The sequence below is a fragment of the Sprattus sprattus genome (genome assembly GCF_963457725.1).
Source record: "Sprattus sprattus genome assembly, chromosome: 1".
NCBI lineage: Eukaryota > Metazoa > Chordata > Actinopteri > Clupeiformes > Clupeidae > Sprattus > Sprattus sprattus.
Genome location: NC_137920.1, coordinates 26,055,435 through 26,079,352, shown reverse-complemented (window position 1 = coordinate 26,079,352; position 23,918 = coordinate 26,055,435). Strand labels below are relative to the sequence as shown.

General features: G+C 41.4%; 1 protein-coding gene across 1 annotated transcript; it reads left to right on the top strand.

Moving 5' to 3' along the window:
• Positions 1-3,199: 3,199 nt before the first annotated feature.
• Positions 3,200-23,752, top strand: LOC308368812 (NLR family CARD domain-containing protein 3-like; the record flags this gene model as incomplete). Its single annotated transcript, XM_080843076.1, has 10 exons — positions 3,200-3,455; positions 3,738-3,797; positions 4,013-4,139; positions 4,860-6,257; positions 7,246-7,422; positions 12,328-12,451; positions 13,489-13,538; positions 16,400-16,573; positions 22,164-22,210; positions 23,220-23,752. The coding sequence occupies 10 exons, from the start codon at positions 3,200-3,202 to the stop codon at positions 23,750-23,752; spliced, it is 2,946 nt and encodes a 981-aa protein (XP_080699202.1).
• Positions 23,753-23,918: the final 166 nt, after the last annotated feature.

Here is a 23,918-nt window from a genome sequence, read left to right as displayed (position 1 = left end):
ACTTATTTGGGTGCTTAATTAGTCAATTAAGCAAACCGATCATCTGAGACATCCTTAGGGTAAGGTTTGGGCAACACAGATTAAAAGAGAGAGGAAACCAACCAAACTACTGTAGTGCCAAGGTGTACCCACACAGATCAACAATGCCGAAAGGAAACGAGATATCCGAGAACATCAGGAAGAAGGTTCTGACAGCCCATCAGTCTTGGGAAAGCTATAAGACCATCTCCAAAAGATTCCAGCTCCATCCATCCATCCAAGACAAATAATTTAGAAATGGAGGGCATTCAACATGACCGCATCTCTGCCTAGAAGTGGACGCCCATCAAGACCATCACCAAGAAGCACCAGAAGAAGAATAAATCAGGTAAAAGTCAACCCACACATAACCTCTAAAGAGTTTCGGACCTCTCTGGCAGCATCTGGGGTAAATGTACATGGGTCATCAAATCATGGTAAAACAACAGAAAACGCTTAAGTGCTCAAGGGGTTCACATACTTTCAAGTGGCACTGTACGTGAGAGTGAGTCACTCTCTATGTTTGTAATCATATTCACTGAAGAGAGGAATTCATGGTTTTGCGTTTACAGAAACACCCACCGCAAGAGCCCCTTGCGTGCCCCTTGCATGCTTTCGTACCGCTTCTTGTGTGCTTATGTGCTTTTGTGCATCTCCCAATTTGTTTAGTTATCCAATAAGGCTATGTAAGACGGCGGTTTGTCGGTCCACAGATGTCATAGGATATTAGACTTCTCCAAGGTCGTCTTCGAAAAACATTTATGCACACACAGACACACACAGACACACAAACATGCATGCAGACATGCATACACACAAACACATACACACACACACACAGACACACACACACACACACACACACACACACACACACACACACACACACACACACACACACACACACACACACACACACACACACACACACACACACACACACACACACACACACACTAGCACACACACACACACACACAAGCACACACAAGCACACACACAGACACATAATGTCCAAACAGACATGGGAGATTTTGTAGATATTATCTTCTTCTGTTATCTTATTTTAAACATTTCAGACGTATTTGTGGTAAACTTACCGCATTTGAGGCTTTTTGAAGTAATTCCAATGATGAGTCAAGCAAAGTTCCAAAACGCTCACCTGGAGCAGTAAAGGCATGATGTCTCTCTCTCTCTCCCTCTCTCACTATGTAAATGTCATCCAATACAAAGTAAATTTATTTCAAATTATTATGAGTAAAGATAAAGTTCCAACAGGCTCGAGCAGTAGAGGCATGTTGTCTCTTGTCAGGATTGTTTAGACATGAAGCTGGAACCTGACACTGTGACATATTGACGTTTTATTTCCAGTGATTAAACAAGCTGGAGGTTGAGGAGTGGCTAAGGGACGACTCCATGAATGGCATGAATGTGAATGAGTTGTGGGTTCATAGAGATGTTGTATGCATTGTTGGTTGACTTACAGACTTCAGCATGTGTACGAGACACACACACACACACAGACCAATAAGAATATTGGTGCTTAAAGGTGCTGAAGTGACAATCAAATCTACAAATGCATAAGGGCATTGTGTCATATCACTATTACCTAACCTACTCTTACTGTAATACAACCAGCAATGTTTTTCTTTGTTTTTGTTCACTTCAGGGAGGTATTTCATGTATGTGTTGTTCTTGTTATTGCAGCCTATTGCTGCACAAAGCATGGGCTTTTGTAATTTAAAGATAACAGCTAAGGTACAAATGTAATATGTGTGCCTTACTTGGCTCTTGGTGTCTTATCACCAAGCAGCTTAATATCTAAATCGTCCCGGACTCAACACAGCACCAACGGTCACCAAATGAGTGTAGAGACGCCGTATCTGTGTTGGCAGACCTCGTGAGACTGTTTTATGCTTTTATGTCTGTCTGAAAAATTAGGAAGATATGTTAGGAAGTTATTTAGCTTGTAAAAAATGGGTCCAGCATTTACCACAGTGACTATGGGGAAAAGAAATCCGTAAATCTGTGCTCACGTGAACCGTCTCAGTTCTAAACCATCTCTGGTACAATGAGTCCAGCCATGTCTGTGGACCGTTTGACTGCAATTTGTATCTTTTGATATCGTTTTCCTACCTGTGTGTATTTTCCACCGCAACAGCTGAGAAAGTATAAATATAAGTCCTGAATACTATCTTTACATTAATTGAAATGGTGGACTCCAGGCTTCATAGAAATAGAAGTGAACTATATTCCCCTCAAATACACCATGGCATATGTACTTTTAGGTTATTCTAAGCTAAAGTCATCATAACCTCTGGTGGGAGGCTATCTATCCATATAGCTGCAGCCCTCTAAAACGCACTTGGCCCCGGGGCCTACAGTAATGTTAAGGTGCCCTAGGCTAGCTGGATAACCAACCAATATTACTCCTCAAGTCTGCTTTTCCTCTCACAAATGTTACTAACATGGTGAAAACAGTGTTTCCTTGAACCCATGACAACCAATATTACGGTTACAAGTATCCAAAGAGTGGCTAAACAAAAGGGCTTCTCTTCCCCTCATTTTGCATTGAGGGGAACAGAATTGCATCACGCTTGTAATGTTCCTGGCCACTGAAACACTGCCATCTACTGGATGCTTGTGTTATAAGAGCCACAGCTTTTGGTTTCTTGAAAGCAAGTTGTGTTGCAAATCTTTTTCTTTTTTGAAAGCTGCCAACAATGATGAGATTACGCTCATGAGCACTCAGAGCAAAAGTTACAAATGGATTGCTGTGAAATGACTATTGCAATTGTTTTTTTTGCACATTCACAGATTAGAATTTACAGTTGAAAACCAACAACAATTGCAATGAGTGTTTCTGTGTTAGTTTGCTGTTTACAAAAGCAAAGCATATTCTGCACATATTTGTATTTTAGACAATTATACCTTCTTAATCATTTATTGTGTACTATCACCTCTTATGCTTACATAGACATAAACACACACACACACACACACACACAAACAAACACAGACGCAAATTCAATTGTGCCTTTAACAATTCCTCATGATTTTATTTTTTTTAATATATATTTTTTGAACATGAACTACCCCCCCAACATCTTGCCTTTTTGAAAGCTGGCCCAGCCTGACCCGAAGCATCCAGTTCGTAGCGGACTAATATCCAGACCACACAATGACGGCAACTCTGAAGGAAGTGCTGAGGAACACTCTTGACAACCTCACGGGGTCCGAATTTAAGAGGTTTAAGCACTACCTTCAGGACAGGGGCCAAATCGCATGTGGAAAGTTGGAGAAGGCCGACTCAGATGACACTGTGGACTTGATGGTGCAGGTATACAGCACAGAGTCTGGGGACGTCATGTTGACCATTTTGAGGAAGATGAACCACAACCAGATGGCCAAAGACTTGGAGGGACATCTGGAAGAATGTAAGTGTGTATCTCACAGCCTCTGATGAGGCGCCTGTTTGTGTATGTAGGAAGAACCACATGTATTCCTTGTATCGGTTTTTCACTCTCTCTTTGACTTTCTCTCTGCTTGCTTTCTTTCTGACTCTTTTTTTTGTTTAATTTCATCTGTTTCATTTAATCTTTCTCTCCTCCTTTTCTCTCATTCATTCACTCTTTCTATCTCTTCTCTCCCCGGGTTTATACGTATCTCTTTGTTTTCTTTCATCTTTCATCCCCCTCCCCACCCTCTCCAACTCTCAGGTTTGGTCAGAGTGGATGGTGGGGTCCCTGCTGACTCTGGAGGGCCTAAACAAGAAGAGGGTAAGGACCCAATGTCTGCGATTTCACATTTGGATCCAGCGCATATTAGCTGTAGTACACAAACACACACACATATATTACACAAACTTTGGTGTATTTATGATATTTCTAAGTAGGTGAGACTTGGGGATTCATACATGCTGAACAGGAAAAAGAAGATAGTTTCTACTTGAAGTTTATGTGTAAAAGACGTTAGAGAACAGTTGGGTCTTCAGCTGCTTTGGGGGTGATGCTGCAGTGTGTGGAGATGGAAAACTCATCCCACCACAGTGGCACCACTAACAGCTTTTTGGCTGACTGGTGTAGGCAGAGACCACCAGACTCTCTGCTCATTGGCCGCATGTACTGGTGAAGATGGACTGTAGACCTGGGTGAGGGTGCTTAGATAGGAGGAGGATGTTGTTAAGGGGGTGGCTACCATCTAGTGGAGCATCAGACCATAAATCAGTGAAGAGAGATAAACAGAGGTGTGACGTGTCCTTTATTACTAATACAGAATGGTATCACTAGGTATGGGGTGGCGTTCAGGAAATATGTATATTGCTTTACTTACATTGGTTTTATTTTGTTTCATACGTATTGGTCATTATGCACTTGTATTGAACCTTGACTGAAATTGTTAGTTATGCGTTTCACATATGAAAGAATGTGAAACTTGGTACATTTATTTGTGAGACTTGGAGATTGATGCAGACATGTAAAATTAAGTATTAGAATACAAAGAAGAAAAAAGTAAGTTTATCCATGCATATTTAGCATAGTTGCTTAGAGAAATGAAAGAGGGAAAAAGAAAATACAACTACAAAAATAACCACAGGAACGGTGCAAGTAAAATGCACTGATGATGCATAAAAAGCTAAAAAGTGAAAATCATATTTTGAGATTAAACCAGTTATTTCACCATAATACATCTGACTTTTTTGTCTTCAGATTTGATTGCAGCAGAGAAGAAAAGACTTAAACTGAAGCTTCAGGCGCACATGAAACAAAGGTTTTCTGGTGTACATCAAGAATCTGGAGTTTCTAGTGTACAAGAAATCTACACTGAGCTTCACATTGTAGAGGGCCGCAGCCAAGCTCTGCAGATAAGCAAGTCAAGTTGGCAAACATGTTCACAGACAGGCCTGCCACAAAAGTTTTGACTTTGGGAATTGCTGGCGTGGGGAAATCTGTTGCAGTGCAGAAGTTTGTCATGGACTGGGCTGAGGAAAAAGCAAATCAAGATATAGACTTTGTTTTTGTTCTTCCTTTTCGGGAGTTAAACTTGAAACGAGGTGAACACTGCAACCTTCTTGATGTTCTTCAGTCATTCTACCCTTATCGTGAAGATTTGAAATACATCCTTGACTTGAGTGAATGCAAAATTCTTCTTGTCCTTGATGGTTTGGATGAAAGTAGACTCAAGCTGGACTTTGGCAAATGTATTTATACGCTGGAAGCAGAGTCATCAGTAGACATTCTCATAACAAGTCTCATTAAAGGAACGCTAGTGCCCTCTGCACTCCTCTGGGTTACAACCAGACCAGCAGCAGCCAGGCTGATCCCAGAAGACTGCTTCAACTTGGTGACAGAGGTTCGAGGATTCAATGACGACCAGAAAGATGAGTTCTTTAAGAAAAACATTCCAGAGAAGGCCAAGAAACTCATTGATCATATCAACAAGAATAGAAGCCTCCACATCATGTGTCACCTACCAGTATTCTGCCGTATTCTAGCCAATGTGGTGGACAAAATACTGGAAGACCAGAGCAAAGAAGAATCAGCCAAAACGTTGACAGAATTGTACACATTGTATAATATCTCTCAGGTAAAAAGAATGGATGACAAATTCTCAGAAGACAAGAAGATGAAAAAAGAGGAAAAAGGACAGTTCCTTGTTAAACTTGGGAAATTGGCATTTAAACATCTGAACAAAGGCAGCCTGGTCTTCTATGAAAATGACCTGGCAGAGTGTGACATTGATGCAAATTGGGGAGCACTGCAGGCTGGACTTTGTACACAGATCTTCAACGTGGCGAGTGCTTCAACTGGAGAGAACATGTTCAGCTTTGTGCATCTCAGCGTACAGGAATTCTTGGCAGCTCTTTTTGTTATTCATGAAGGAAGTCATTTGGCAAATCCCTTTCCAAAGACTTGGAAAGAGAAGATCAGCTGGCTGTTCAAACACTCAAGGTTTGACCTTTACAAGATGGCAGTGGATAAGGCCCTGCAGAGCCGGAACGGACATTTGGATCTTTTTGTCCGTTTCCTCCTCGGCCTGGCTCCAATGTTGAAGCCAGAAATCCGGTCCCCCCTGAAGGTGTTGCTGCCACAGTTAGCTATCAGAGAAGTTAGCATCATGAAAACAGTTCAATACATCAAAGAGAAGATCAGGGAAGATATCTCACCAGAACGGATCATCAACCTCTTCCACTGTTTGAATGAGTTAGGGGACAACTCACTGGTTGAGGAGATCAACAGGTAATTAATACAGACCATTTCACATTCAAAGGAAATAGGTAATTGCACAATTACTAGAGGATGGTGTCAACACCTAGCCTGGCCATTACCAGCCTGTGACTCCATTTCATTCCGTCTTTCAGTCTGGGCCAACCCAATGCATTTTGGTTTCCGAGATGGGCGGGTGCTTATCTTGAGGTTTAAAATCATTGGAGTTCCCTTAACCAATCAGCAACGTTTAGTAAGCATTCGGTAGATTAAACTCTTCCCAAAGCCAGTTGGGAGAAGAGCTACGACGTCCTTTCCAATCATAAAACTTACAAGAAAATACTCTTGTTCTCCTTTTAATTTTCTGATGTTCTCGAGAGTTGAGACAACTTTTCCGATAGCTTTTCGTGTCTTTTCCTCCAAGGCGAGTTTTGCGTCAGAGCTCTGAACTGTTCGCTGATTGGTCCTACAAAATTTTGAGTTCTGGAGACGATTGTCAATGGGGTTGGGCCAGACTGAGTATGAGCTTGAAATCAATTCAGGCGGGAATACGTAGGCTGGTGTCACCAGGCTAGTCAACACCACCAGGATCATAGGTTTGATTCCGAAAAAAGTACATACTAATAAAAGCCCTTAGCAGGGCTAAGTTATTGGAGTGTAACTGCTTTAAATATATTGGTTCCTACATGTACTGTACTGAACTATTTGTGGTTCAAGTTAAAGATCATAAATGCATTGGATGACTAAATGTAAATATATGTATGCATTGACATCATCAAGTCTATGCAATTATGTTCCCCCTGATAAAGGGATAGTCCTCAAATTATAATCAATCTTCAGATTGTATTTCATGCGAAGTGAATAAGAAATTGATGTTTGACGGTATTGATAAAATTTACTACTGATTCTTATCATTTGTATTTTTCTATTCTTCTGGAAAATAGAGAGGTGCATTCTCTTTTTGAATGAGAGGCATTTTAAATATCACTAAGATTATGAATATGTTTAAAATGTTACCCAGGTACATAAACTCAGCACACGAGGAGAATAACCTGACTCCAGCCCAGTGTTCAGCTTTGGCTTATCTGCTGCTGATGTCAGCTAAAGACTTGGAAGAGTTTGATCTGAAGAAATACCTGAGATCAGAGGAAGGGCTCCGCAGACTGCTTCCTCTAGTGAAAGTCTCTAAGAGAGTTTGGTGAGTAAAGTTTTGGGTGGGTTCTGTGGGTAAAGCCTTGTGAACAACAATGATACAACTTGGGACCATTTTGAAAATGAAGTCTGACATACTGGCTGAGAGAGATGCTTATAAACACGGTGTGTCTTTAACTGGGTCATTCCACGCCAAAGGGGACAATTTAAGGAAATATCCCCACTCGACCGTCTCAGATTTGGCTGACAAAAATTCAAGGTTGTTTATACACTTCTTAATATGTAAAGTCCCAAATATTAGCTCTTTACTCCCAATGGTTTTGTCACAAAAAGATGTTTTATAGGGGAGGGGGTGCCTCTACTTCAGACACTTTTTTAGCAGCGTTTTCTGAAGAGCCATTTTCAAATTGCTATTACTAGAAAAGTATTTAAGATAGCTCCTTCAAACGTTCTAGGCTTAACATCTGATACCATTACTTCCAAGGGGGTGGCTTGGGTATGTCATAGTATTCGGGATGCTTGAATTTGCGCAAAAATTGTACTCTATGCTTTGTTGCAGCATCTTTGAAGGCCTGTGGAAAGCTCAATGTTAGTGCTAGAGACTTGATATTGTACACAGACCTTCATATGTACTCTCTGTATATTGTATTGAAAAACTATCCTTATGTGATGAATGGTCTGGAAGATATTAAAGCTTGGAAATGGATGAAATTTAAATGGCAGCAAAAGGTTAGTGTATGACACAGAGCTCACTCCATGTAAAGTGTGACAATGGCTCCCACTTGACTGTCTTAGATTTGGCTGAAAAAAAATCAAGGTTGTTCAAACACTTCTTTATAGGTATAGTCCCAAACAGTGGCGGCTCGTCCATAAGGGCGATTGGGCGACGCACTGCCTATGGGAAAAGTAAGAAGGAAAAAAAAAAAAAAATTATAATAAAAAAAAAATTCCTGATGTATAAATTCAATCGCACGACTACATGTAAATGTAAATTTCATATATTTTTTCTGTCGGATTCTACCACTAGACCGTCTTATCTGCCTCTGTATGTCATTGTCGAATCAGGTAACAGTCATTCAGTCAGCCTAGAGTCAAGATTCAAATGGCCCCGCCCCTTCAGGCCGCGGCTACACGGAAATTTTGCTTTGCGGACGCGGTGAGAACGCAGCAGAGTTCGAAACCGTTGAAAGCAATGAGAGTGGCTACACCGGACGCCGAAACGGAATGTACCGCGCCGACATTTCCGCGCGGAAAATTAAGAAATAGACTGGTTTCTATTTTTATTATTTTCCGCGAGGTTTGCGTGGGCCTTTTTACATAGAGTATGGCAATAAATCAATGAAATGTAATGAAATTCATTATATATTTGCTGTGAATAATGAAGGAAGGCCAACTCCGATTATTTTCCAAAACCCTCAAGAGCATTTTTAACGTTACTTTTCTGTTTGAAGATACGACAGTGTAGAAGATAGACCTATATAGACAGTGTAAGTAGATATATAGCAAGTAAGATAGTTGTCAGTGTTCAAGAATTAATTACTTTATATTAATTAATAAACTTGAAAAACGAGGACAGCTTTACGACCACAGGGATGCCCGCAAATTACTTAAAATCTCCCGGAATCTAAAGCGAGCAAACAAGACAGACAGACGTGCTCCAAACCGCGTTGAAATCTGTGTAGCGAGCGCACAACAGAGAGGGATAGGGATCTAGTGCATGAGGCAGTGTGCGTGTGTGCCTCAAATAAAAGTAGATAGGTAGACATAAATAGGATAGTTTTAGCAGCATATGTGCTAATAAATAGTATAAGTAGACTAATCTACATATTTAAACATAATTCACAAAGAACATAGGGCTATAGCCTATGGAATGATATTATGCTTTTATAACTTTTAGGGACCACAACAAAAATACGTAGGCCTCCCTGAAATGGAATAGCCTACCTCCCTGAAATTACTTTTTGCAGGTTGGGATGTCTTTAACAATAACTTGCATGCGCAGCATTCATAAAACGTGATTTTTAGTTTGCACCTGCATATAACGTCAGAGATGTCGGCGAAAGTTTTTTTTAACTAGCCTACCTAAGATATTGATTTTATCGTGTCCCTTCAATGAATATGTTATTTAACCTTACCTCATCAACAAACGCAACTTACATTATTGCAAACGTTAAACTGTGCACTATAAATCTACATATTCCATGCTATCATCATGCCATGCAGGGCCATTGCATAATTTAGCGAAAAGCGTGAGGTGGCCAGCGGGGTACAGTTCAGACACAATGTATCAACTGTACCCGCGATCAGCAGTTTAGAAGTCAGACAACAAACAAAGCAAATGAAAATAAAATGTTATATTTTTTGATATTAGACCTAGATTAATGGGTGTTTTTTCAAACATGAAAATTATAACAATGTTTTATCTTGGGGTCTAAATAAGCAAGGTGGGAGATCGGGTGCAGTTGGTACAACTTGATTGTGATATAGCCTATGCTACCTCATAGTACAAATTAAAAAGGCATGCAGTGTACCTATATGAATGTGTATATGTGTGACTGTTGGCCATGTTTTGTAGCCTGTAGCCTATGGATTTATGTTTGTGCTTTATTTTGTCCAGTTGTCTTTTAAAAGAAAGTTGAATGTATTTGTAATGCTTGGTCAGTCACCATCAATGGGTTTAAATGGGTGTCTCAACTGTACACCACACGAGACAAAATCGCACTTCATGTTTATGAGCTAATTATGAATAGGCTACATTTAGTAAGTTATGGATATTATTGATTGATAATATTTTAGTATACAATCAAAGGAAATACGTGGCAAGTGCCTTCCGTCTAGTCGCTGCAGCACTGCAAGTTTCAAATGGTTTATGTCCGTTGATGTTTGCTTGGTAACCAAGTCTGCCATAAATTAAACGTTGCTTGAATCTTGTTTGAATAACGGGTTTCTGTAGACTTCATACTTGAACATGTTACTCTAATCCAGATGAAGGGATATGGAGGAACTTTGATTGATAAAATAAGTAAGCAAAGACAGCAAAACCGATATTGGTTTCATTTTTAACGCGTCCGGTGTAGCCGGTTCCATAAATTATCCGCTTGGTGAACGTTCTATTTCCGCACGGCAGAATTTCCGCGTCTGGTGTAGCCGTAGCGTCAGGGCGATCACTCTCAATGCATTCTCGGCTTCCGGGAGGGCTCGCCCCTCCAAGTCTAGTCATAAGTAAGCGACGCAAAAGGCTATGGTAAAAGCCAATGAGGACGTCACACAGCTTCGACAAAGGCATGTCAAGATGGCACCTGTTCAGCACAACAATTCCATCCGCTCTTTGACAGAAACTTCTTTTTAGTCAGCGTAATAATGAAGATAAATTGACCAAAAAAACAATTAGGACTTCCTAGACCAAAAGTATCCATTCAACAGTTTTCTACAAAGGGAGGGAAATTGGAACAAAAGTAAATCGCGGTCGTGAAGTGGCTAACGCGGTCTGTATTTCTATTTACCACTGTCACTTTTCATAGGTTTCACAGTGTGAACTATCTTTGAATATTTTTTTATGTGATGACTTATTTTGCTTTTGTAAGCCAATACTTTCAAGTTCAGTCAATAAATATCGTTGGTTTTGACGTATGTTGCCCCCTTCTTTATGTTGTTAGTGGACATATCATGTGTCCTGTTCAGCTATGTTACAACATACAACATTTGAGACGTGTGGATAACGAAAAAGTGGGATAATTTAATGTGGAGCCACATCATGTTTGCTTATGAAGGCTCCTGAATGTAACTTTCTTCCATAGCGTTCCACTTGTATCTTACTACTCTAGCTATGTAGAAAGAGGGGAGATATTACTGTTGGTTGCTGCCAATAGTGGAAAAAAAGGTATTGCTGCATGAGTAAATCGGATAACTTAATGTACCTACTGAATAGGTCGCCTTAATCATAAAAAAAAAATTGCCCCCCCTGAGCATTTTTTCAGGAGCCGCCACTGGTCCCAAATATTAGCTCTCTACTCCCAATAGTTTTGTCACAAAAAGTAAGCTAGCTCCTTCAAACTTTCTAGGCTTAAAATCTGATATCATTACTTGAATAATATGGACTTCCAAGGGTGTGGCTTGGGTGATCATAGTATTCGGGGTGCTTTAATTTGCTCGGAAATTTTACTCTACGCTCTGTTGAAGCATCTTTGAAGGCCTGTGAAAAGCTCAATATTAAAGCTAGAGACTTGATATTATACACAAACGCAGTTTAAGCTCTATGTCATAGACGTACCTTTTGTTACCATTAAAATATGCTTCCATTGGCCATTGAATGTTGGCCGTGTACAAAAATCCCATATTTTCAAAAAAATATTTTGAGAAAATGCCATCACAGCTTTTTATATATTTTTTATATGTTAAGAACAAATATCTAATCTTTCCAAAAAAAAATGTTTCATGTTGGCAAATGCTGTCATTTTTTTGCTTAAGCAGGCCAAAAATGGCACAGAATGGGTTTTCATCCATTTTCCAGCTTTAATATCTTCCAGTTTGAAGGAGCTAGCTTAAATACTTTTCTAGTAATAGCAATTTGAAAATGGCTCTTCATAAACACTGCTAAAAAAGAGTCTGAAGTACAGGCACCCCCTCCCCCCTAAAACATCTTTTTGTGACAAAACTATTGGGATAGAGAGCTAATATTTTGGACTATACCTATTAAGAAGTGTTAAACAACCTTGATTTTTTTCTGCCAAATTTGAGACGATCGAGTGGGGGCCATTGTCCCGTGTGGCGTGGAATGACCCAACTGTGTATAAACATGAATAAAAGTGTCATAATTGTATATGTAACTGAGTAACCTCGACAATAGGATGTTTAATCTTCATTTCTGAACAGGCTTAATCAGTGTCAATGCTGAATACTATCAAATTTGTACATATATATTATTACATACATACATAATATTTTTAAACAGGCTAAATCAGTGTCACCTCTCCAAAGCAAGCTGTGAAATGATAGCATCAGTGCTGCAAGGGACACCTTCCCATCTGAGAGAACTTGACTTAAGTGGCAATGACCTGAGGGATGAAGGAATGGAGCTGCTCTGTGTGGGACTAAGAGATCCACAATGCAAGTTGGAGACACTGAGGTCAGTTTTGAGGCATATGAGAAAGACTCAATAGGTGAAATTCAATGACAATTCCTCTGAAATTGCCACTTGGTGTGTGTGTTTCCATTTATATGTAACATAAGAACAAGCAAAATAGACATAGAGATACAGAGAACGCTGCATCTGTCACGGAATGGCAGGACAACACAGTTTATAGGGAGGTGGAAGTTTATTGGCAGCAGTGGTCGAGGATCAGGAGCACATAAGGTCCTGAAGCATAATCCAGGATTGTAGCGGGTGTGATGCGAGAACCGTCTGAGAGTGAAGGGAGTGAGGAGGTTATATGGGTGAATAACAGGTGCTTGGGATGAGTAATCAACTGCTGTGGAAGGTGAGTGCCAGAAGTGTGGGATCAGTACTGATTGTGGTCGAGGATGACATGCAGCTGGGAATGTGATCGTGACTGTGATTGAGCTTTAGCGGAGGTGTATGAGTCCAAAAGTGAAAAAAAGGGGGCCTGGCCGGAACTTGGCTCAGCACATACTTGACAGCATTTGCTGTCTTAATGTACAGAAGTGTTCTTCTGTATTCATCTGTATGAGAGTGTGTGTAGTGAATAAAGAGAACGGATCAACATTTTACATCTACAACATGTCATACAGATCGTAGAAAAACTCTGAACCCTTCAGAATTCACCATGGGCTCCTGTGCACAGGTCAATGTGCTGGATCATGAATATTTTTGTAAACCAGTGTCAACACTTTATATACAAACACATCATAATGATCGTATAGGCCCAAAGGGAGGAGATAGACGAGTTATGTTAAAAAAAATGAAAAATGTATGAACAGAAGTGCTTAATAGTGTCAAATGTGTACAACAACTGTATTTTTTTCAAACAGGCTAAATCAGTGTCACCTCTCCAAAGCAAGCTGTGAAATGATGGCATCAGTTCTGCAAAGGACAGCTTTCCATCTCAGAGAACTGGACTTGGGTGGCAATTACCTGCTGGATGAAGGAATGGAGCTGCTCTGTGTGGGACTAAGAGATCCACAATGCAAGTTGGAGACACTGAGGTCAGTTTTGAGGCATATGAGAAAGACTCAATAGGTGAAATTCAATGACAATTCCTCTGAAATTGCCACTTGGTGTGTGTGTTTCCATTTATATGAAACATGAGAACAAGCAAAATAGACATAGAGATACAGAAAACGCTGCATCTGTCACGGAATGGCAGGACAACACAGTTTGTAGGGAGGTGGAAGTTTATTGGCAGCGGAGGTCAGGGATCAGGAGCACATAAGGTCCTGAAGCATAATCAAGGATTGTAGCAGGTGTGATGCGAGAACAGACAGAGAGTGAAGGGAGTGACGAGGTTATATGGGTGAATAACAGGTGCTTGGGATGAGTAATCAACTGCTGTGGAAGGTGAGTGCCAGCAGTGTGGGATCAGTACTGATTGTGGTCAAGGATGACGTGCAGCTGGGAATGTGATTGTGACGGTGTGATTGAGCTGTAGCGGAGGTGTATGAGTCCAAACGTGAAGAACGGGGGCGTGGCTGGAGCTCGGCTTAGTGCAGATGTGACAGCAGAGTGTATTTAACTGTGTATAAACATGAATAAAAGCATCATAATTGTACATGTAACTGAGTTACCTCGAAAATATGATGTTAAATCTTCATTTTTAAAAAGGCTTAATCATTGTCAATGTGTACATTGAATCAGTGTCAATGTGCACATATATATTATCCCATGCATAAATAATATTTTTTAAACAGGCTAAATCAGTGTCACCTCTCCAAATCAAGCTGTGAAATGATGGCATCAGTTCTTCAAATGACACCTTCCCATCTGAAAGAACTGGACATGGGTCGCAATTACCTGCTGGATGAAGGAATGGAGCTGCTCTGTGTGGCACTAAGAGATCCACAATGCAAGTTGGAGACACTGAGGTCAGTTCTGAGGCATATGAGAAAGACTCAATAGGTGAAATTCAATGACAATCCCTCTGAAATGGCGAATTGGTGTGTGTGTTTCCATTTATATGAAACATGAGAACAAGTGAAATAGACAGAGGTACAGAGAACGCTGCATCTGTCACGGAATGGCAGGACAACATAGTTTATAGGGAGGTGGAAGTTTATTGGCAGCAGTGGTCGAGGATCAGGAGCACATAAGGTCCTGAAGCATAATCCAGGATTGTAGCGGGTGTGATGCGAGAACAGACAGAGAGTGAAGGGAGTGAGTAGGTTATATGGGTGAATAACAGGTGCTTGGGATGAGTAATCAACTGCTGTGGAAGGTGAGTACCAGGAGTGTGGGATCAGTACTGATTGTGGTCAAGGATGACGTGCAGCTGGGAATGTGATTGTGACGGTGTGATTGAGCTGTAGCGGAGGTGTATGAGTCCAAACGTGAAGAACGGGGGCGTGGCTGGAGCTCGGCTCAGCACATACGTGACAGCATCTGCTCTCTTTATTTACAGATGTGTCCTGCTGTATTCATCTGTATGAAAGTGTGTGCAGTTAATAAAGGGAAGGGGTCAAAATGTAATTTCTACAACATGTCAGATCGTAAAAAAAGTCTGACCCCTTCAGAATTTACCATGAGTTCCTGTGTACAGGTTAATGTGCTGGATCATGAATATTTTTGTAAACCAGTGTCAACACTTGATATACAAACAAATCATAATAATCATATAGGCCCAAAACGGAAAAGATGGACAAGTTACATTAAAAAAATATATAAATGTATAAACAGAGGTGTTGAATAGTGTCAAATGTGAACATCAACTGTATTTTTTTAAATAGGCTATATGGGTGTGATCTTTCAAAAGCAAGCTGTCAAATGGTTGCATCTAGACTACAAGGGAAATCTTCCCATCTCAGAGAACTGGACTTAAGTTGCAATGACCTGCAGGATGAAGGAATGGAGCTGCTCTGTGTGGGACTAAGAGATCAACAATGCAAGTTGGAGACACTGAGGTCAGTTATGAGGCATATAAGAAAGGCTTATTCTTCAAATTCAATAACAATTCCTCAGAAATGGTGTGTGTGTGTGTGTTTGTGCGTGTGCGTGTGAGTTAGAAGGTGAATTTTCCCCCTTCTCACCGTGACTCACAAGAGGAGTTAGGCACTAATGTGGGGAGGACTCCCCCACCACAATGGTTGGGTCCGGGCTCCCCCATGACAATGGTTGGACCCAGGAGACCTAAATGGGACAATTTAGTCCATGTGGCTACCCTATTTAAAGGGTGCCCCACTCCATGAGGAGAAGGCGAGACACAGGCATGAGAGCCCATGAAAGGTGTATGAGCAAATAAAACACTTGCTGTGAGGTGAAGTGTGTATCTAGATGTGGGGATACAGTTTATGTGCCTAGATTTTTGGGCTTAGTTTCTGTGTCTATTTTCTGTGGCTAGTTTAGGGCCTAGCTTGTGAACGTGCCAAGCTGGTGCCTAGTGTGCCTAGTCTTGGAGTACTCTGGGTACTGTCTGTATTTTGATTTATGTTTGTTTATTTTGTGGGCACATGTTTTGGGGTCGAAACCAGAGGGTCTCCGTTTAACTAAATATGTATATTTTGATAAGAGCCACCATCTCCTGCACTTTGTTTTCCCCCACTTCACCACCAAGTCGCCCACATCTCAAAAACACCTCGATCCCTTACAGTGGGTGTTTGTTTCTATTTATATAAAACACAGGGAACAAGCAAAAAAGAGAGATACAGAGAACAATACATCAGCTGTCTTAATGTACAGATGTGTCCTGCTGTGTTAATCTGTATGAGAGTGTGTGCAGTTTTCAAAGGGAAAGGATCAAAATGACTTGGAGGTCCGAAATGCAAGCTGGAAACATTTTGGTTAGTTAGCATAAAAGATTACCTAAAACAATATATTTTATAAATGTGAAGTCTGACTCTGTTGTCTCTTGTTTCAGGCTGAGCGGTTGTCTCATCACACACAAGGGCTGTTCTTTCTTGGCCTCTGCCCTCAAATCAAACCCCTCCTACCTGAAACAGCTGGATCTAAACTACAATCACCCAGGAGACACAGGGGTCAGAGAGCTCACAGACAGACTGAGTGATCCCAACTGTAAACTAGAGACTTTCAGGTGAGTGCTGGGTGTTAATTTGGGTGTACATAATATTTAGATTTTGGGTGACATATTCTGGATAGACTGGCTATTCTCCCCATTTATCTGTGGGATTTCTTCCACATCCTAAAATGGACACAGTGGTGATTCTTGTCGATTCTTGGTGTTTGTGACACAGGGAGAAGGGAGATTTGTAATGGAGAGGATGGGAAAAGTCTTTTCACTATGAGCACTAAGGGCCTGATTTACTAAGATTGCGACCGCAGCTTAATCAGCGTTCACACATAAACGCACAATGTTTTTGCGCATTTTCCATGGTATTTATCAAACCAGATCTGCGCTGGGCAATCTGTGTTTACTCCGCCCTATAGGGCCTGATTTACTAAGATTGCGACCGCAGCTTAATCTGCGCCTTTCACAGGCTCACATTAACGCACAGTGTTTCCCCGCATTTTCCATGGTATTTATCAATTACGTTCGGAAAATTTAATTTCAGCTATCGTAGTGGGGAAATGTATATTGACCAGTGCGCCGTAGCAATGCGTCGAGTACCTGGGTGAATAGTTGGCTGAGTGAAGGCTGAGACAACAACTACAGATGTTTGAAATTATCCGGAGGCCAATATTTGCAAATGTTGCCAGGAGTTTATCAACTGATGGAATGGAATGTGATCGCCGGGTGGAGGGTTTGATGTCGTCTCTGATCTGGTCCAGTAGTTGAAGTATTGCGTGGCTGGTTAACCTGTACGGTCTAATGATTTGTGCATCGCCTAACTGAAAAAGTGTTATACGAGTTGAACAAATTAGTTCTGTGCGCTGTCTCTGTCTTCTTTCTTCGCCTTGCTCTTATAACTGCTGCCATATCAACGTTTTCAGACTCAATGGAAATGCGCTTCCTGGTTAAGATGTGCTTTTATGAGGCGGAGAATTAGCCCGCAAATCAGAGACGTGTGCTCGCCAGGCAGTTTTAGTAAATACCTTGCAATACATCATTAGGCGCACTTACCTTCTCTCCTCCCATTAAATTGCGCTTCATGCCCAGGTTACCACCCATGTTTTGATGCCATCCCACCTGTTTGCAGGTACACACCCATAAAGCGTTATTATGCGCCTCTACTCAAATGCGCCCCCTTAGTAAATACCGTTTTATGTTTACAACCGCTATTTTACGCCTGAAATGGGCGCAATCCTGTTAGTAAATCAGGCCCTAAGTGAGGCTCTATCCACTCTAATAAATTTACCTTACGGAATTATCTCCGTCCAGACTAGCTTTTGTATCTCTATGAAAAATGATCTCCTTCGATACTAACATGCCTGAAAATGAATATCACATGAACATTTACGTACACTGCGCATTCTAATGTATGGCTGATAACGCTGCTGGACACGGGCATTGTTGCACATAGCTTGAATAATAGCTTGCCTCCTGCACATGTAAGCAGTTGTAGCAGAAGCAGAATTTAACTGCACAGCACAACAAAGACAACAAGGTAAGCTACACTTGTAATTCGTTATCCAGGTTGCATTCGCCACTGGTAGTCAAGGCTGATACTGCTTTTTTCCTCCAGAAAAGGGTCACATGATATAAGTGTGTCGAATCAGGCAAGGATGTGTTGTGACTTCAGGAAGCGAACGTGGGTGTCTGCCACATCGTTTCCAAAAGTGTTGTGACTAATAAGACCCAGTGTTAGGTGAAAATTTGCACTAAAGTTAACCTTGGACAGACTATAATTGTATTCAATATGCACATCGGGCTCACTCATGTCCTGGCAGACAAGAGAGTCTCAACCAAGGCTTCCCAGCAATGCTGTTGGTGGATCATGTTGTGTCTGGTGCCCATAGCAACAGTGTTGTTACACTCCTTCCATTCCTCCTCCCATTTCCCCTCTCCACTTCTCTCCTTCCAGCAGGAACTGATCACTCTGCAGCCCCACCTCTCTGACTGTCTGGGTAAACTGGGTTAATTATGTATCTGTGCTTGTGTCACACCCCTGTGTAGGGTCAGATGCAAGTACAAAAGAAAGAGTTCGAACTGGGGGCAAAAAATATGAAACATGAAATATGAAACATGTAAAGAATTGATTAAACAGAAGACGTATGAAACTTGGAAACAGAACATTTACAGTATCTAGTCTAAAACAGATTGATAATGGCATGTCTGAATCCGCACGCTTTGGCCTTGTCTAGTCTTGTGTCTAGAGTCTCACAAACTGGAAGAGTGTTTTTGCAAAGGGTGGAGCCCAATTGAAACATCAGCAGGCAGAAGTTTTGTCAATTGGGTGTCATCAGCCCATAGGCCATCCTGGAGCAGGGGCGGTTCTAGCAAATTGGAGGCCCTGGGCAAAGAACAATGTTGAGGCCCCCCCCCCCCCCAAAAAAAGAAATCGTTTTAATGTTATATGGAACTGACATTTATTGTGAGTATATGACTTTAACAATTAAACAGTTGTAAATTATTTTAATTATGAGGTTTTGAGTGCAGTATTTTAGTAGTGTAACTTTTTTATTTCTTAATCATAACAATGTTACTTGTTACATTTGATTAATTCTTTATAGTTCTGTTTCTGAATGTTTTCAACTGAAACTTCCAAATTTGTAGAGGTCCTGTTTTAACCATTTTAATTCTCTCTCTATCTGTTAATTTGTCACGCCATAGGGGTCTTCACTAATCACTGTATCTCCACCATTGATGTAGGCTACTCACATTGTTGACATCACCGCTGTCGTTATCAGCCAGCTGTGCTTGAGCTGTGTTCATGACCATGGCAGTATCATGCGTGTCGTCGTCAGTGCGGGTGTGACAGTGTCTCGGATATGGGCAGCTGACAGAATGGCTCACCGTTTGTAGAAGAAAAGCAGGCAGAGCTAGTTGGTGTCACTACAAGCTGTTTGTGTGCTGCTGCTGCTAGCAATTGCTAAACTTGGCTTAGCCGCACTTGAAACATTATCAGATGAACTCGACACATTATCAGATATTTCTTCCACTTCCACGGACGAATTCCTTGATAGGAAATTGTGTGTTACCTTAGGTAATTTCTCCCTGAACTTCTCATCCTGCCCTTTCCTCTTTCTTTTCTCGCTGCCATTTAAAAGACGTTTCACGCTTAACTCTGCGACCATACACGTCACCACACGAAAAATTGTTAGTGACAGAAAAGGCACGTGACCTGGAATAATTTGTTCCATGATGGAATTAAGATACATTTTAAGCTGATACTGAAAATAAAATCATGCTTATTATGAATTGTCATTATTTTGCAATGCCACGTGATTTATTTTAATTAGCAAAAAAAAATTAAAATTGGAAATACGACGAGGCCCCCCTGGTGGCCGAGGCCCTGGGCAACTGCCCGGTTTGCCCGTTCGTCCGGTCCGCCCCTGTCCTGGAGAACACACACACACATTTGATTAATTTATTTGGAATGACCAATACTGATACAACACCACAGCATCCAAATATAAGTAAAGAACCTTATTATGTTTCACACAACAACACAAACACTGTGCAAGTATTTGCATCCAAATGAATCAGTAGATGAATAAAAAAAGGCAAATCAGGGGTAGAGATGGCAGCGCCTTCTCCATGTATGCAGATGATTGCTGCCACAGAGCAGTATTTGGCTATTTGCTTGGAGTTCTTCTTATTAACTCCAGCAATTTGCAAACCTCTAACACAGAGTCGATGTACATGTCCAAAGCTACCATAGATCAGTACAACTAGTTTTGTATGATAACTACCTACTGACAGAGCATGAATTAATGGCTGGTATTTAAAAAAAAATTCAGAGAAACACAGGTCCATATACATATCAAAACAACAACCCACTTCCAGAATCATGATAGTTTTTAAAAGATCATCAACAACAACAATATCAGGAGTATTTGGAGAGTCTCTAAGAACAATTTCTAAGGAGTATCGATTAAATGTGTGAACCAGTTCAGTTGTATTTTTTTGTGTGTGTGTATTGCGCTTTGTCCATTTGTTTTGCGTAATTCAATCGCTGTAATGTCAACAATGCGATCGTGACGGGCAATGTATAGTCCTTTGAATGCGGGGCATCCGTTCAGTATGTGCGCTGTTGATTCAAATTGTTTGTCATTATGCAACAAGCAGAATGGTTCATGGCGTTTTGGAAACCATGTAGACAGATTATATTGAGTGGGGAGTGCTTGCAGCCTAGCTTTTACAACAAATTTTAGGATGCCTGCATTGATGGCTGGATTATGTAGCGCCGAATGTGACACTGCCGGGTCCACGCACTGTAGGCATGCAAGCTTACCCTGGAGGCACAGGTTAACCCAGTAATGCCGCTGTTGTGTGTGTAAATGTTGTAGGATTTCATACCTGCATGTCCGGCTGTTCAGCTTTTTGCTGGATTCGTCATGGTGTAGAGTCGCATCAGCATGGACATTTAAGTCCACAATGAGCTCCGCTTACCTGTTCTTGGCTTGTTGTGTTTATCCAATTTAGCTGAATGTTATTGCTGTTGCACAGGTCGTTCAAATCAGGCCAACAAGTAACTGCAAACACAAGAGCAATCAAACACTAAACAAGCAGAAACACACACAGGGACACAACAGCATGGGATGGGTGGCCTCCTTTACTATGCCTGCAGACTCTCTGGTAGTGAGTGAGCTCCAGGGTTGGGAGTGAAGATCCTACTCTGCTGTCTTTATGACTGTTGTCACACCACACTGTCAGCCTGTTTGTTAGCATTCTCGTAATAGTGCACCTGTAGAAGTGTAGCTATAAGGATACTGGGTGACATACTGAATTTTCTGAGGAAGTGCAGCTGCTCCAGGTCTTTCTTTGATCAGCTGGTCTGTACTGTTTGACCATGATGTGAGGTCAGTGCATCACCAGTGCAGACCCGTCTATGTGAAGTAACTGATAATGTTGGTGCTGATGTCCTTGTTCCCTCTCCTTACATCCACAATCATCGCTTTAGTTTTGCTGACATTGAGGGAAAGTTTGTTCTTATGGCACCATGTCCCTCAGCTTGACACCACTCCTGTATGCTGTCTCATCACCACCAGTGATCAAGCCTATGACAGCGGTGTCATCAGCAAACCTGATGATGGAGTTGCTCTCATAGGAGGCAGTGCAGTCATGTACAAAGAGTGTGTAGAGCAGGGGCTCAGCACACAACCTTGAGGGCCACAATGTTCATGATTAGTGTATTTGAGGAGAGAGGCCAAATGCTGACAGATTGTGGTCTGCTAGTGTGGAAGTCCATGATCCAGCTGCATAGGGAGGGGATAAGGCTTTGAGTAGTTTGCCTGTAAGTGTGGGTTTTGACGATGGTGTTAAATATTGAGCTCTAGCTAATGAACCACATTCTAACATGGCTGTCTTTGTTTGCTGTGGAGACCCTTGGTTGATCTGATTTGTTGATAGGGAAACTGAAAGGGGTCCAGTGTGTCTGTGAACAGCTATATGATCGTTGTCCTGAAATAATATCACAGAAAAAATAACCAGGCTATGGAATATCTTACTGTTTTTGTTACTGTTTTTTCCCTGTTGATTTGTTATCAGTGAATCATTTTAATCAATCAAAACTATATACGTTGTGCCTCAAGTGTATTTTCTTCTCTCCTCCTTTTTTGAGGTATGACCATGGAGGAGAGCTCAGGATGAAACCAGGACTGAGAAAATGTGAGTGATTTTATTCATTTTTCCCTGAAAAATACACACACATGATTGTATATGAACAAATGGAAACATTGTGGAGGTGTGTATGAAAAAGAGAAAGAGGTTGTGTATGTTTATAGGTTTAGTAGTGCATGTGATCATGTGTGTGTGTGATCAGGCTGATGTTTCTTTTTTTCACTTGGTCATTTTCTGAGGCCATTTGACTTTCTTAATTCTAAAACATGAATGTGATTAAGCCGACTCCCAGCTCATACAGCTGTTGCTGAGCAACTGCAGGGTCTGGCCCTGAAAACAGCTGCCAGCTTACTGCCATAAGGTTATCATGACATGTGCCATCGTGACAATGAAAGCTGAACAGAATTTATGTCTGACACTTACTGAACCAAGCATGGCAGTGTTTGGTCTGTGATGCTTACCTGAAGGGATCCACACCTGAGTTTGTGTGTTGTGTCCTTAGGTTTTTACTTGCCTGCTAGTGTGTGTGTGATAGATTGTGGTGTTTTTGTTTTGTGTGTGTGTGTGTGTAAATGAAGACATTTCACATACCTGTTCCTGCACACACAAGAGATCATACATATGCTTCCTGATCTCCTGCTTACACATTAACAAACACAAACAGAGATAGAGATAGAGAGAAAGACTCACACTCACACGATATTGCACATATACTCCTTCTCTACACACACAGAAAGATAGAGACATGTGCTCACACACACACATACACACATCACATATACACAAGAATGCAAAAACAGATACATTCTTATACACAGACATTAACAACACACACAAATATACAGTCTTCTCATTGTCCTCTTATCACTGTGTGATGGTGTGTGTATGTGTGTTTGAGGATGTGCTTGGTTGTGTGCATTTAGGAAGATGTGTGTATCTGAACATCTGTATGATTGTGTGTCTGTGTGTGTGTGTGTGTGTGTGTGTGTGTGGATGGGTGCAGTGGAACAGTCCCTTCCCTACCCCATATCCTGATGTTCTCTCCTTTTGTCTGCAGATGCCTGTGAGCTCACACTGGACCCAAACACAGCAGCCAGAGGTCTCTCTCTCTCTGAGGGGAACAGAAAGGTGACAGATGCGAGTCAGCAGCAGCCATATCCTGACCACCCAGAGAGATTTGACTCCTATGATCAGGTGCTGTGTAGAGAGGGTCTGTCTGGACGATGCTACTGGGAGGCTGAGTGGAGTGGTGGTAGGGCCCTTATAGCAGTTGCATATAAGAGCATGGAGAGGAAAGGGGGGAGTAATGGCTGCTTGTTTGGACGTAATGACAAGTCCTGGAGTCTGGATTGCTCTAGTAACAGTTTCTCTGCCCATCACAATAATAAGAAGACTGCCATACCTGCCCCCTCCTCCAGCTCCAGCAGAGTAGTGTACCTGGACTGGCCAGCAGGCACTCTGTCCTTCTACAGCGTCTCCTCTGACACACTCACCCACCTGCACACGTTCCACTCCACATTCACTGAGCCCCTCTATCCTGGGTTTTGGGTTTGGTCTTACTCCACAGTGTCCCTGTGCCAGATCACATGACCTCCTAATCCTGCAGGATCACCAGAGTCTGCAGAAGAGTCACACTCTCCTGTTCAAACACCATTGTGTGATGCTGTGATGGAACATATTGATAATTAATATATAATTATTGAGCCGATTACATGTTGATAAACATACTGCTATGGAGATCAAGGTTAATTAAGCA